Raw genomic sequence first — 13,891 nt, 5'->3', positions numbered from 1 at the left:
GACCCACTGATACCATCTCAATTTGACTTAATTACCTCTTTAAAGACCCCATCTCCAAATAGTCACATGCTAAGTAAGGTTCTGGGGGGTCAGGACTTTAACATACGCATTTTGGAGGGACACAATTTAACCCCTAACAAGGTCATACCAGATGAAAGTGGGCCCTAAATCCAATGATTGAAGATATTAAAATCCAGGGTCCTTATGACTGATTAAATTTAGGTTTAAATCCTAGTTCTAGAAATCATCTCTGCCTCTCTGTGTGTGTGTGTATGTATGTATGTATGTATGTGTGTGTGTGTGTGTGTGTGTGTGTGTACATACTCATTCCTGAGAGACCTAGCCTTTCCCCTTGGATGACCAACAGCCCCGAGGCAGCATGCTGCGGCTGGGACCTCCTAACCCCACCGTCTGGGCCTTGGGGGGATAAAGATAACATCTCGACCCGGTCTGTTTCGGCTCCTAGCCCCAGGGTGAAACACCCCCCTGGCCATTTTCCAGGGAGACCAGACAGAGAGACGCTGCCACAGACCTCAGAACTGTCCTCAAGACCTGTAACTTAACCCCTGTCAACTTTTACCTTTCATTCCTTTAAAGTCCAAATCGATTGGAAAAAAGACAAGATTCCTCTCTCTTAAGAACTTTTATTAGGCATTGCTAGACGGCGTCGCACACATCGTGGGAGCACAGCCCCCAGCATCCGTACAAAGCGCGGACAGTGACAACCAGCGCAGCTCAGCCCGGCCGCGCTCTGCCCCCGCGAGATCGGATATGGTAATGAAGGTTACCCCTCCATTCTACACCACCAGCGAAAACAATGACAAGGCAAGCCCAACCACGGCAAAAGGCCGTAGGGACATTCCAAAGTCCGAAAGTAGACTCCAAAATATCACAAGGTGTCCATTTTGAAAGACTTGCCCCTAACATCTGTGTGGCCTGACGTGGGTGCTTTTACCGCCAGCAGCAAGTGACACTGCGTTTCCGAAGGAGGGGCGGTACACGGACACGTCCACTGAAAATCCTTGAGGTAAGAGATTTTTCAATTTCACTGCTTAAAAAAAAACCTGTTAATTTCCAGGTCCTGTCCAGCAGGACATATCTGTTGGCAGGAAGATTATTTATTTATTTTTTTGGTGTCAAATATTTACACATATTTGCACATAGAGCCTGTGTCTGTCTTTTCTAAGCACATGGTTTATTTTAATAATTCATTATACATTCATCATGAAAATCTGACTTATATACTACGGTACATGAAGAATACAAGGAAAGTAGCATTTTGTATAAAGCAAAACAAAAGGCAAGACCAAGAAGAGCAAAATAATATATTGTACAAAATGTCCTGATGTCCATACAGCCCCCTGTGAATGAACAGCTCCATGTAAATAGCAAACACCACGGTTTTTCAGCATGTGTGGGAGTGAATGACAGATCACATATTGCCAAAGACAGGCTGTAGAGAACTGGTCACAGTCCTGAAGTACCATCTAATTACTTTTATTTTTAATGCCTGTTGCAAAGTAATTTTGTCCTAATAGTAGCTATAGATAAAGACTGGTAGCCATTCCAACTCCTGCTTTAAACATTAACAATCATCATTCTTTTGTTGTGGTTTAAAAATGTTTCAATGATAACAGTTTTAATTTACGGTGTTTCATACTTTTTTATACTTTAGCTTAAAAATGAACAATGAATTTAAGAAAAATACATTGGCTAACCTGCTGTTCTAGAAAGAATACAGTGGATTAAGAAAGCAAATGCAGCCTATATACATCCCTAAAGGTACACTGTCTCATCAAGGCCTTAAATAGAGGGACCAGGGAAAACTCACAAAAAATATATGGCTCTTCAGATAAGAAATAAAGTCAAGTGAAAAAAATAAGGCACCAATAACATATATAAATGTTATATACTCTCATCACACAAAGCACCATAGGAAAGGTTAAAGGGAACTATACATTAATGCTATTGGAAAATGGTAAATCCAGTTTCCATAGCTTTTATTCACCAATTTTTTCTTTTCTTTTCAGTAATAAATGTATAAACACTAAAATGGGGGAATGACATTATGTTAAAAGCACAATTCATGGAACCAACAGCACACAATCATCATGTGGCAATAAGAAGCTGATTAAGGTCTTAAATACTCCTTCCTGTCCATCATTTTCATCTCAACAGACTGTTCTTTCCTTTCCAATGTTCTTTCGGGGATTTCTACATGATATATTTTTAAAAATTATTTCTACCTGCCTTTTTCTTAAGCATATATTCATAATGGTTTCCTCCATATGGTTTTATGAATACCTAAGTTAATAGTTTGACTAATGAAATGTAAAAAAAGTTAAAAATAAAATTAAATATTTTCCAATATCACTGAAAGAGTAAAGAAAATCTCTTTTCAACTAGGTTAATTTTAAGCATAAAAATATTAGGACATTATTTGGAAAGTGACTACAAATTTTACACATAATGAAATGATGGACAAGATCTGCTTCCAACTACTAATACAAGTCATTCCTCTTTTAAAAACTTTCTTCTCATTTGCTATTGTTCATGGAAATTTAATTAAAATGGGATATTTTCTGATCATTCAAATGAGAAATGACAATTGTTCCTTAAAACTGCAATTTCTGAATATACAGCAATATATTAAACATCAAAACATTTTTTTTTTAAGCAATTTACACTTTGTGAAAAAAGAGGTGAATAATTTAACTCTCACGCAGTTTTGCAGCAGGTATACATACATATAAATATATTTGTTTCATGAATGTCTTCTAATCAATCTTGCTTAATATAGAAATAAAACAACTTACTGTTGGGGAATCTTAATAAATAATGTGCTAACATAACATCATTTTAATGCTACTGTTTTTGTATTCCTTCTACATAAAAGTTTTTTTGTGATCTCTCAAAATTTACTACTTAAGTTAGTAATTGCTTTCATAAGCAACAAGATTGCCAATTAATTTTCATATCAAAAATCTGTAACAGATTGTCCTTGACAAGGTAAGTGGATTTAGATATCTATATCTATATAGATATATATCAATTACCACTCCAGGTTTCATATGAATTATAAGGTTGGTTTACATTTTTTCAATACCATCTACAGAATTTTAATCATAATGAAAATGATTAAATGTCAAAAGTAAACTATGGTCATATGGAACTTTTAAAAAAATGGGCCTTAGAAAAAGGGCTTGTAGTCAGCTGATAAAAAATCATATACTTTATTTATAATTTTCTTTATAAAGGAACATAAAGCATAATATATCAAATATTAGGTAGTATTTACTTAATGGAACAGTGAAAGTATATTTGGACACAGGATATGTTAATGAAAAAATATTTTAAAGAATTTACTGGATCAATGAGACTATTTTCCCATCTGGGACATGACAAGGTAACACAGCTTGCCAGCTGCAAGGTAGAATCTGAAATGACATTGTTTTTGCAATTTATGGGCCCTTTAATACCTGTTTGACTCTCCCTGGAACTTTCCCACATCATGTACGAAATCTATCTTGAGCGTGGCTTGTATCTAAATCTTATCAATGAAAAAGGTGAACACTTGCAAATGACAAATGGTTTCTCCAGAATAGGGCTAATATCAGTTAAGAGTTCATGAAATCTACTTTAGATGATCAAAAATTCTAATTATGAACTCATCATTGAGTCTTATATACAAACGCTACACTATATAAATGCAGCCCCAAGTCCAAGCGGTAGGACTTTTTGCTAAAACAAAGACCATAAACCATACATTTGGCCATTTTGGATGAATCTCCACACACACTTTCTGTTCAACTAATATACAAACACAATATTGACCTTACAGTATTCCTGAAGCAATTTCTGGGGCTTGGTTGTAGAGTATTTTAGGCTCTATGACCCAACTGACATTTTCTCATTCATTTTACTCTTGTCAGACAGCTGGGCAGGGTTCTCCAACTCTGTCCCAGGTACTCCTGATACATTTCAACTTACAGATAAAATAAGCCAAGGTAAACCTTGTATTATGTTTACTACCATTGCCAAATCATGAAGTCCTTTCCTTCCTTGAATATGATTTCACTGGAGTCAAAGGAGTTAATGGTGAGACAGAATTTATCCCACATTTGGCAAAGATGGGAAGGGAACTGCACATGGAAAAAGCAAGACAACTAGGAAATCTAAAAAAGCAAACAACCCCCTCCCCGCCAGGAACTTGATGTAGAGGTGTGAGAGTATCACTTCACAAGTAGGAAAGGAAGTCATTTAATATCAGTGATGGAACTAAAATGTGGGATAGATCTGAAAAAAAAATAGTTTCCATGGTAATAAGTCTGTATATCTAGGTGATGTGGAGTTAAGAATACCTAATGAAACTTCTTTTATAAGCTAAAAGGAAGTGGGAAAGAGCAGTGGCAATCTTTTGCGTTTTTAAAAAAATAATAATTTATTGCCTGTTATGTCCATTTTGTTATTCTAAACACAGTAACTTCTATAGCCAAAAAAAAAAAAAAAAAAAAGAATATAGTTTGTCACAGGCACAACTACATGCTTCTAAAATTGGCACTATGTATGTGGTATCTGAGGGCCTCAGCTAATGCGCCAAATGGATAATCACAAGTCCCACACTGCTGTGACTCTCTGCTTCTTGGATTTGGATAATGTCCACTACACTTCCAGCCTCACAACAGTGACACACAATGGAAGTCCTACACACTGTTAGCTGTGAAATGAGTATTATTCTATCCTTAAAACCACAGTCACAAAGAGTTCCACTGCATTTCTCTTTTAAAGGTTTGCATCACTGGTTTGCACCCAAAAGGTAACATTTCACAGTCTTCAACAGTTCCCAACTTTTGAGCCTCTGCTTTTGTTCAGACTGTATCGTAATGATTCTATAAAATTATTTCAATTTTATTAATGTGATAATTGTGGTTATACATATTAAAAAGGGGATTTTGGGACTTATTTTCCATAGTAGGAAAATGTCATAATTAAGTTATGAAGATTTGAAAAACAAATACTATCAAACTGGCTATTGGTGATAGTTTTCATTTACTTTTGTTTCTAGTCAGTGGAATGTCTTTTATAGATTTCATGAAATACGAAAAGGCATTAAAACTTGCAGTTGAAATTAACTTGATATTTTAAACAAACATTCCAACATGGTTTTTAGGTAACATTTATTAATTACTTGCTATGTTTGAGCTCCTGATACCAATTTTTAGGATTACTCTAATTTCAGAAACTCGGCTACAGTTTTTTCAGGTATATTTTACTTATTTTAAATGTTCACCTTCAGATTGTGCCCCAAATTTAAAGAAGTGACACATATTTGCTAACACTGTTATTCTACTGCCTCCTTCAAATAAATGTAATCAGTTTCTTTAATTCTGTCAAATTTCTTAAATGGCACAAATATTTTAAAGTGCATTAATGAATTTTAAGGCTATATTAATAATAGATATTAACACAAAAACAATAAAGCTGACCATAGGAAAAAATTACTTTCCATAGTTGGGATAGATTTCAGCTACAAATATGAAAGGGTAAGCAAACAATCCAATGGGAACACTCACATTAAGGCATATGGGCAGCTTACTTAGAAAATTAAAATCTAAAATGGCTTTTGGCATAATTTTATTTTTAATTTTGAAGTATTTAATGAAGGATACCAATTAGTAATGTTTAGGCCACTAACTTTAAAAAAAATTATGAACTTAACAGGCAGCACAAAAGTCTAACGCTAAAAACAACTGCAGTTGTTTAACGAGGGAGAAGCGGGACGGATGTCTTGGCAGATGTTCTCTAATTTGACAAAGGTCAGGAAGGCACGCTGGTGCTTCCCACCTGCCACAGCGTGGTTTCACCCCTCCTGTCCCTCCTCGTGTCTTTTAGTGAACAGGAGCTAGAGTATCAGAGGAGTAGACAAATGAGGCTGGCGGTGGGGGGTCAGCAGGGGCCAGGTATTTGGATGGTAGGATTGAAAGATAAAGGCTCAGCGGGGGCCTAGGGACTCAAGAGATGGCGGGTGTGACAGGACAGGGGATCTCCTGCCAGGAACCGCTGAATCCTGATACCACTGTGGAGAAAGTACAATTAAAGGTATCAGGTTGTACCCTGACTGGTGTTTAATTATCTTTGATTGTCTCCCTGTCTGTTCTACCTTTAGGATACAATGGCACCTATCAGAAGATCAAGGTGGTGGCAACAGGGTGTTGCTTGTACCCAAAGGTTTGACCCCTCTCGTCAACTCCACATGCAGAGGTTCCTAGGGAACTGCTGGGATTCATTGTAAAAGGAAGGTTTCGCATAGTTCCACAATTTATAAACATCCCAATAAACCACCAAACCTTACACACAATCTAAATTCTTTTTCTATAGGTAACTGTGGCCGTTCATAATTGCCAAGATATTGCTTCTTACTTTTCACAACAGCATAATTAAGCTCCTTTGTTGCAGCAACATGCATGAACATGGATAGTGTTTACAAAAAAAAAAATGAAACAAATATGATCAATTTGGTTATTTCACTTAAATCCCTCAAGTTTTATAGCTAGGACATCCAAATATCAATGCATCTTTCTTGGACATTGCATAGACATCTCATTACATTTCACTTTTATTAGAATAAGATTAATTTTCTTTTATATGTTTTGGCAAGATATTTATTTGGCTAAGCAGGAGTAAAACTATCCTGCCAAAGGTACTTTTCTTTAAAAATTACGCATTGATATATAATCATTTTTTTCTCCAAGAAAAAGATCTGAAATATACTATCTCTATGATCTCATTCACAGGAAATGCATTAAGGTTTTTTACAAACATGTTACAAAAACCAAATTTAAAAACTTAGGAAATGTTAACACAAACTGACAACAGTTTATGTAAAGGTTCTTCACTGATGCTTTATATTAGAGAAGTAAAAACAATCTTGATTTCAATAGGGAACTAACTAATAAATTAAATACAGCTCCACAGTGGGATATGTAGCATGGTACACAAGAATGAGGTAAATCTATTTCAACTCCTATGGAAAGGTGTCTACCAATACATAATAAAATGAAAAATAGTCCAGGACAGTAAGAATGCTATTATTCTATTTGTATAAAACTGATACACACACACACACACAAACACTTATTTGTATATTTGTAGAAAGTGTCTGGAAGGACACATACCAAATTATTAACAGTGGCTACCCCTAGGAAATAAGGGGTGGGTTGAGCAGAGAAATTTGTATTTTATAATTCTATATGGTTTGATTTTTTTAAAAAGGTATATATTAAATTTACAATAAAAACATATAAAAATGACAAGCTTTGGATAGAAAGACATTTATTTTATGTGTATGCTTCTTTCTCTAAAGTAGTTTTTAGAATTCATCCCAAAAGTTATTATTATTGTTTTACCTTCAGTGTTGGCACTAACATATAAAAATCCTTTTTATTACCTTCTCTCTTTTTAAGATCTTAATGCCACTTAGTTAAAAAAAAAATCACAAATAATTATTTTAAGTCACCAACAAGAAAAGGCCTAATCTGTAACAACTTTTAAAGAGGAAAAACACATACATTATATATAAAAAAAAAAAAAATCTATGCTATAGAAAATGGGAAATCCTGTGCAACACAGTGCATACTTGCCCAAGCATGGATAAAACAGCCTTCACTGATAAAAGATACCACTTTGTAACTGGAAAATTGGAACATTTCCAAATAATAGAAAAATATCTCCCAAAGATAAGTTATTCAAAGAAAGAAATAAAAATCCCTGAGTAGGCCAAAGGCAACAGATACAATCACCTAAGAAAATAGATTATCTAAGACCAGAGAGAATATTATTTAGCCAGTTGGTATATATGTATGTGGCATATGTATTCATATGCATCTATGGAAATAGTATATATGTATACATATATATCATACATAAATATATGGATAATATACATACACATATGTTTCTAGGGAAATATATCCACTAGATTTAAAATGATCATATTCACATATTATCTAACACCTATGTCTGGGAAAAACAAATTTACAAAAAAGCAAGCACTTTATGACAGAATTACATGGATTTAGAGTGGAAATTCTCATTCTCTTGGTTTTAATACTAGAGCATGTAAAATAAGCACTTAATAAATATTTGTCGAATGAATGGATGGATGGATGGATGAATGAATGGAAACATGATTTTGTGAAACAAAAGCACATCACTTTTTCTTGTATCATGTTATGCTTTAGTAATATGCCATTACAGAACCATAAAGGGCACGCCCTCCTCTAACTGGAAATAGTCTAATCCAGAGGCTATAGAATAGCTACTGAGTGTCATTCAGAAAGAATGGAAATGCGCTGTCTTGTTTATCCATGCAAGTAAACCTCATTATCATGGACTTTTTAGGTCAAATAAAAATCATAAATGTTCTTATACTTTGGAGTCCAACAAGACACTATTCATGTTAATGCATGTTTCTGCACATAATCCATTTCAATTCCCACAAGGTTGCTGTTAAATTAATGCTACCTCTATGCAGATAGCTAATTTTAAGAATTTGGAAACACGTGAACACTTCAGGCTTCTTGGGGGGTCTTTACTTCCTTTCTGCTGATGAACTTTTGTGATGAAAACAAAGGAATAAAATAATTTAGTTACTTGGTCTTTTCTTATTTTTAAAGACATCTAAGCTTGGTAAAACTTTCTGAAAATATTTCCTTCATTTTTTTTTGGTTTCCTTCTCCAAGAGCAGTTTATATTTTAGATAAACCCACAAACACAAAAGTTTTATTTTAAAATTACCCCTCCATAAGCAGATATCAACACATTTTTATGTATATGAGCAGTAAATATAAGAAAATTCCTTCAAAACCAGTAAAACTTGGGGAAAAATTAAAAAGAGAGAAAGAGATAAGAGGGTGGGGTAGTAAATAAAACCATACCTTGTCTTAAAGCAGAATTATCTGTAATTACAAGTTGTCTAAAAAATTAGCAGAATAGGGATCTGTTTAAAGGCTTATGCAGTTTTCTCTAGAGCAAACCTGCTATTTAATTAACTAATTCTGCCTAAAGAATTTATTCGTAAAATGAAGAAATATGAAAAGACTGAATGTTCAGATCTTGAGAATTTCCTAAAACCAGTCAATCAGTTTTGTCAGTTTATAAAGTTTGATAATCCTTGGGGTGACAAGGCACACATTTCTGTGTGTGTGTGTGTGTGTGTGTGTGTGTGAGAGAGAGAGAGAGAGAGAGAGAGAGAGAGAGAGAGAGACAAGGACAGAGCAAGAAATAGAAAGGGTCAACATTGAAATAGCCTGTTGTCTATAACGACTTTAATTCAGTACATTCCCAAATTATGCCCACAAAGGAACCATCATCTTTAAATATATCTATGAAAATGTGGAAAAATAGTGTAGAGGCATGGAACTTGACAAGCACAAGGTTACTTACTGGGTCAAGTTTTAATACAGATATTTATACACACACATTCACACCCCTACGCATACACTTCAGTAACTCATGATTCTTTTCATTGATTTAGTTTCATTAGTTCCCTTTGGGCACTGAGATTTTAAACAATTATAGGATCTGAAGGATGAAGGAATTATACTGCTTGGGCCACAGATGCCAACGGGCATATGGTGAGCCTTTCTCGTCTGAAAGTGGCCCTGCTTGTTGGTACAGGCAGGACTTCAGCTGTTCACACCAAATCTCCCAGATGGGCTGGAGGGTTCAGGTGCAGACAGTCCAAGCAATTCTCGGGAGAGGCATGCTCAGACAGCTCTGAGGATAACTGGTTCTGATTTAAAATAATTTCTTCCAAGGCCCATGAAGAAGGTCAGAATTATGATATAGATGTTTATAGTGTGTGAAAGTGACCATTTTTTGAAAGCAGCAATCAGCCTAAGGACAGGACAGGACACCATGTGGGGAGTGCAATGGAGCTAGCGGCATTGCCACCTGCAGAGAACCAAGGGGACGCGAGATGGCAGAAGGTTCCTCTCGGTGTGTTTCAAAGACACGACTCTCCGGTGGGTGTGCCATTCTGTGCAGCTCCCGCCCGGACCAGCTCAGTTAGATGAAATCATCTGCATTTCACCAGTGCATACCTGTCCGTGATCGTTTTCTCTGTTTTTTACAAAGGCAATAGATAGGAAATACAAATAAACCTAGGGGTTAAAAAAAAAAAAAAAGAGCTCATTAGGAGGAGAGGCATTTAGGCTTATATAGTTGAAATTTTTCTATTTTGCAAATGATTTACAAGAAATCATAATTTAGCAACACATGAAAACAAAGAGAGGGAAGACTATGCTACAAAGTGTATTTACTTCTACAAGATTTCATTCTTTATTACTTTTCTTTAGTTCTCTCCCCTCTTTAACAACCTCAATGATACCTGTTTGAAAATGGAATAATGTTTTCTATCAAAATATCAAACCTTAGGTTTAAGTCTTCTTTATTATCTCTTGTTATACCATTTGTGCACTATGATATTCATGCTTCAATTTCAGGCAGAATAACGTATTACTGAACAACAGGGGCTGTGGAGCCAAATGTCAGGTTTCATCCCCAGCTCTCCCACTTATGACTGGCCCAGGAAGCCTTAATTTCCTCACTGTAAAATGTAGATAATAACAGTATCTACAACATACAATCCGACTCATTGTAATAACTTAAATGTTAGTTATAATTCTATTGGTTCTACACATGCAAATTACTTACTAAATAGAACTTTACATATGAAAAGTTACTTTATTTAGAAAAAATATTCCATCTACTCTGTGAAACAATCATCAGAGATAACTATATCTATAGTATTTAATAGTCTCTAAAGCAATGATTCTCAACATGTGATCTCTGCATCAGCATCACCTGAGAACTTTTCAGAACTAGAAATCCATGGAGCCTGCCTCCACACTGAATCAGAAACTGTGGGGAGGGATCAGAACCTGTGCTTTAAACAGTCCTCCAGGTTATTACAAAGCATGCTGGAGTCTGAGAAACCACGGTTTTAAAAAATATGCTCTAATATGTTTGTGTGAATAAAATTATACAAATCACTGGTAGTTTCTATTTGTCAAGTATATGTTGGGCATATGTTCTTATCACATCAAAGGTATCTTTTTCCACCCAGGGCATTCTTTCACTAGAACAAACCAAACACCCAAAGGTGTACCAGAGACTCTTTTCTTTGATGCTCCAACATGAACTCAGAACTGAAAAATCTCGGTTCTAGGTCACTGGACTCTTTCACTAAAATACTAGTTGTATTAATATTGCTATTCAAAAGGGGTTAGTGATGCTTCATAAGATTCATGGTTCAAAGTGTCCATAGACTGAGCAAGTGTCACACAAATGCATCTTATATGAAAGAAACATGAGCCTCTCAATCTGTAAATCATATGCTAATTGTCTATCTAAAGCAAACATGGAACAGGTATGTCCACTTAATAACAGACTCACATGATTACATTTACACTCATACTCTCTCTATGGCACTCAGAGAATTCTAATCTCAGATATGTTAAGTGTTTCTTACCAATTACAACTGCTATGGCCCCTAGTGCTAATCCCAGGACCAGGATTAGAGGTGCAACAAATAATTTTCCAGCTGGAAAACAAAAGGCAAAACCATTTAGAGTCTTATAAAAAACTTACCCGACAATTTCAGCAATGATTTTTTAACACTACAGTGTATGTTAGTTTTTAAAAGAAGTCTGATTCTAATTAAGGCAATGTTTCTCTAAGGAAATGTATCAGGTGTAGAACAATTATATACATATGTAGGTTTAGTAACTTCACTGAAGTCTTGGGCACATCTGTCAAACATCTTATAAATCATTTATCCTTTATAAGCAAAAAAATTCCAAAGCTACTGGCTCACTTTATTCTACCAGGACCAGTCATCTTTGTGCTTTTCTTTTAGATCTCTTCCATGCTCAATTTTCAAGATTCTGAAAGATTAAGAAAGGAGTGACACATTCTGAGCTGTGTCTCAAAATATATAATTAGCTCACAAAATGGAAAGCTGGTAGGTGCTGTCGAGGGCTTTTGCCCAAGCTCACATCTGGAAAAGTCCAAAGAAAACTAACAACATGAACACTTAATAAGCAACTACAAATGAGATGTGTCATTTTCATTACTGTTAGAGAAAACTACCAATAAACATAGAATACACTGAAAGTTATTCAAGTATATAATGTTAACACGTTTAAAAAGGAAGTACTCTATAAGTGCTAAGGCTAAATGCTGACAAGGATCCCAAAAGGCATTAATCAGCTTTTTTCCCCCTAAATAAATAATGGAGCACTTATTATAATAAACTCTATTTATATGCAAACACAGCACAAAGCTCACAATCGGCATCCCACTAACTTTGAAAGGCACTGGCTCACTCCCAGGAGCCTAACAGTTAGTACCCTGTCGTGTAGTAATCTTGCTCTTAAGGCACGTGGGCAGCAGGGTAGCTGCAGAGCCCAGACACGAGGTGCGTGAGGGGGGAATGGGGGGCTCTGCAGTGGAACCACTTAGGTGTGTAAGATAAACCAGCAATACTATTCTGCAAATAAAGGGCAGTAATTTGGAATAACCAATTATGTAAGAATAACAGAAACATAATGGAGCCAGAAAAAAAGTCAGTGTTTTTATTCCTAAGAAATGGTCTTTGGAAACCATAATCAGAGAGAGAGAAAATACAGTTTTTAACATCTAATTGAAAAAGATTGTCTGGCCGGCATCGTTCAGTGGTTGAGCATCGACCTATGAACCAGAAGGTCACGCTTCGATTCCCGGTCAGGGCACATGCGGGGTTGCGGGCTGGATCCCCACTGGGGGGCGTGCAGGAGGCGGCCGATCAATGACTCTCATCACTGATGTTTCTCTCTCTCTCCCTCTCCCTTCCTCTCTCTGAAATCAACAAAAACACACAGATATATATATATATGCATGTATATTTTTAAAGAATAGCCTTAAAAAAAATTGCCACTCGACACAATGTCTAACCCTGCGTTTTACTTGTAATTTTCACCAATGACAGAATCCAATTAAGTAATACTGAATTCCATTGAGAAATTACATTCTGTACATTCTTAAAGCTATGCTAAACTGGTTAGACTATACTGGCTTGCACGTTTTAAAAGAACTTGTCTCTTTTCTGTACATGTTCCTCAGTATGTTCATTCATGCTTCCTTTTAAAATAATTATTAGTATATTTTCATAATAGAAATGAAACATGACAGCAAAGTGACAGCACTGATTCTTTTCCAAACATTATGGAACTCCAAGTCCCAGATACGTGCTTTCTCTCACTGGAAGTAATAAACTTATTCCAATCATGCAATAAATACATGTTTAAGTCTACTTTTGAAACTGTCTTGAGGGATTAGCATACACTCTTTTATTCCTAGATCATTAACAATTCTTTTAAAATATCATTCTCAATAGTTAATACTTTATCATATCCATTTATGATATCTTATTTATTCTTATACTTAATTTCCCCCCTTTCTTGCTATTTTAAATTATACTTGCAAATACCATTGTTGGCCTATCCAGATATAACATTTTCAAATGTCCTTTGCATTACTATCAAATTTCCTTGCAAAAGAATTGCACAAAATTTTCAATTTATTCAGTAGAGTACAAAAGTCCAGCATTATTAACTTGACAAAATATTTGCTAAGCAATAGTAAAAATATATATTTCATGTTAAATGACATGTCTCTGACTCCTAATGACATTGCATATTTTTAAACATGTTTATTGTCTATTTCTGTGTCTTCAATTCTAGTTCCAGACGTCTCTGTTCTTTTTAAAAAAATAAATATTACTGGAGGGGGTGCCGTTGTTTTTGTTCATATAAATTATTTGCAATCTAGAAATCAATTAAATATCTAT

At 35.2% G+C, this 13,891-nt stretch overlaps 1 protein-coding gene across 1 annotated transcript in view; it reads right to left on the bottom strand.

Annotated features, from left to right (window-relative positions):
• Window positions 1-630: 630 nt before the first annotated feature.
• The window catches only part of RNF217 (ring finger protein 217), a 106,418-nt gene continuing 93,157 nt past the window's right edge, over window positions 631-13,891 (bottom strand). Inside the window, exons 5-6 of the mRNA XM_081140979.1 lie at window positions 11,534-11,605; window positions 631-10,163 (exon numbers count right to left, since the gene is read on the bottom strand). Of these exons, the coding sequence (XP_080997105.1) occupies window positions 10,090-10,163; window positions 11,534-11,605 (146 nt within the window). The 3' untranslated portion in view covers window positions 631-10,089. The remainder of the gene's footprint in view (window positions 10,164-11,533; window positions 11,606-13,891) is intronic.

Source organism: Miniopterus schreibersii (genome assembly GCF_964146895.1).
Source record: "Miniopterus schreibersii genome assembly, chromosome: 6".
NCBI lineage: Eukaryota > Metazoa > Chordata > Mammalia > Chiroptera > Miniopteridae > Miniopterus > Miniopterus schreibersii.
The sequence above is the reverse complement of the archived record's forward strand: the minus strand, read 5'-3'. Positions and strand labels throughout refer to the sequence as shown.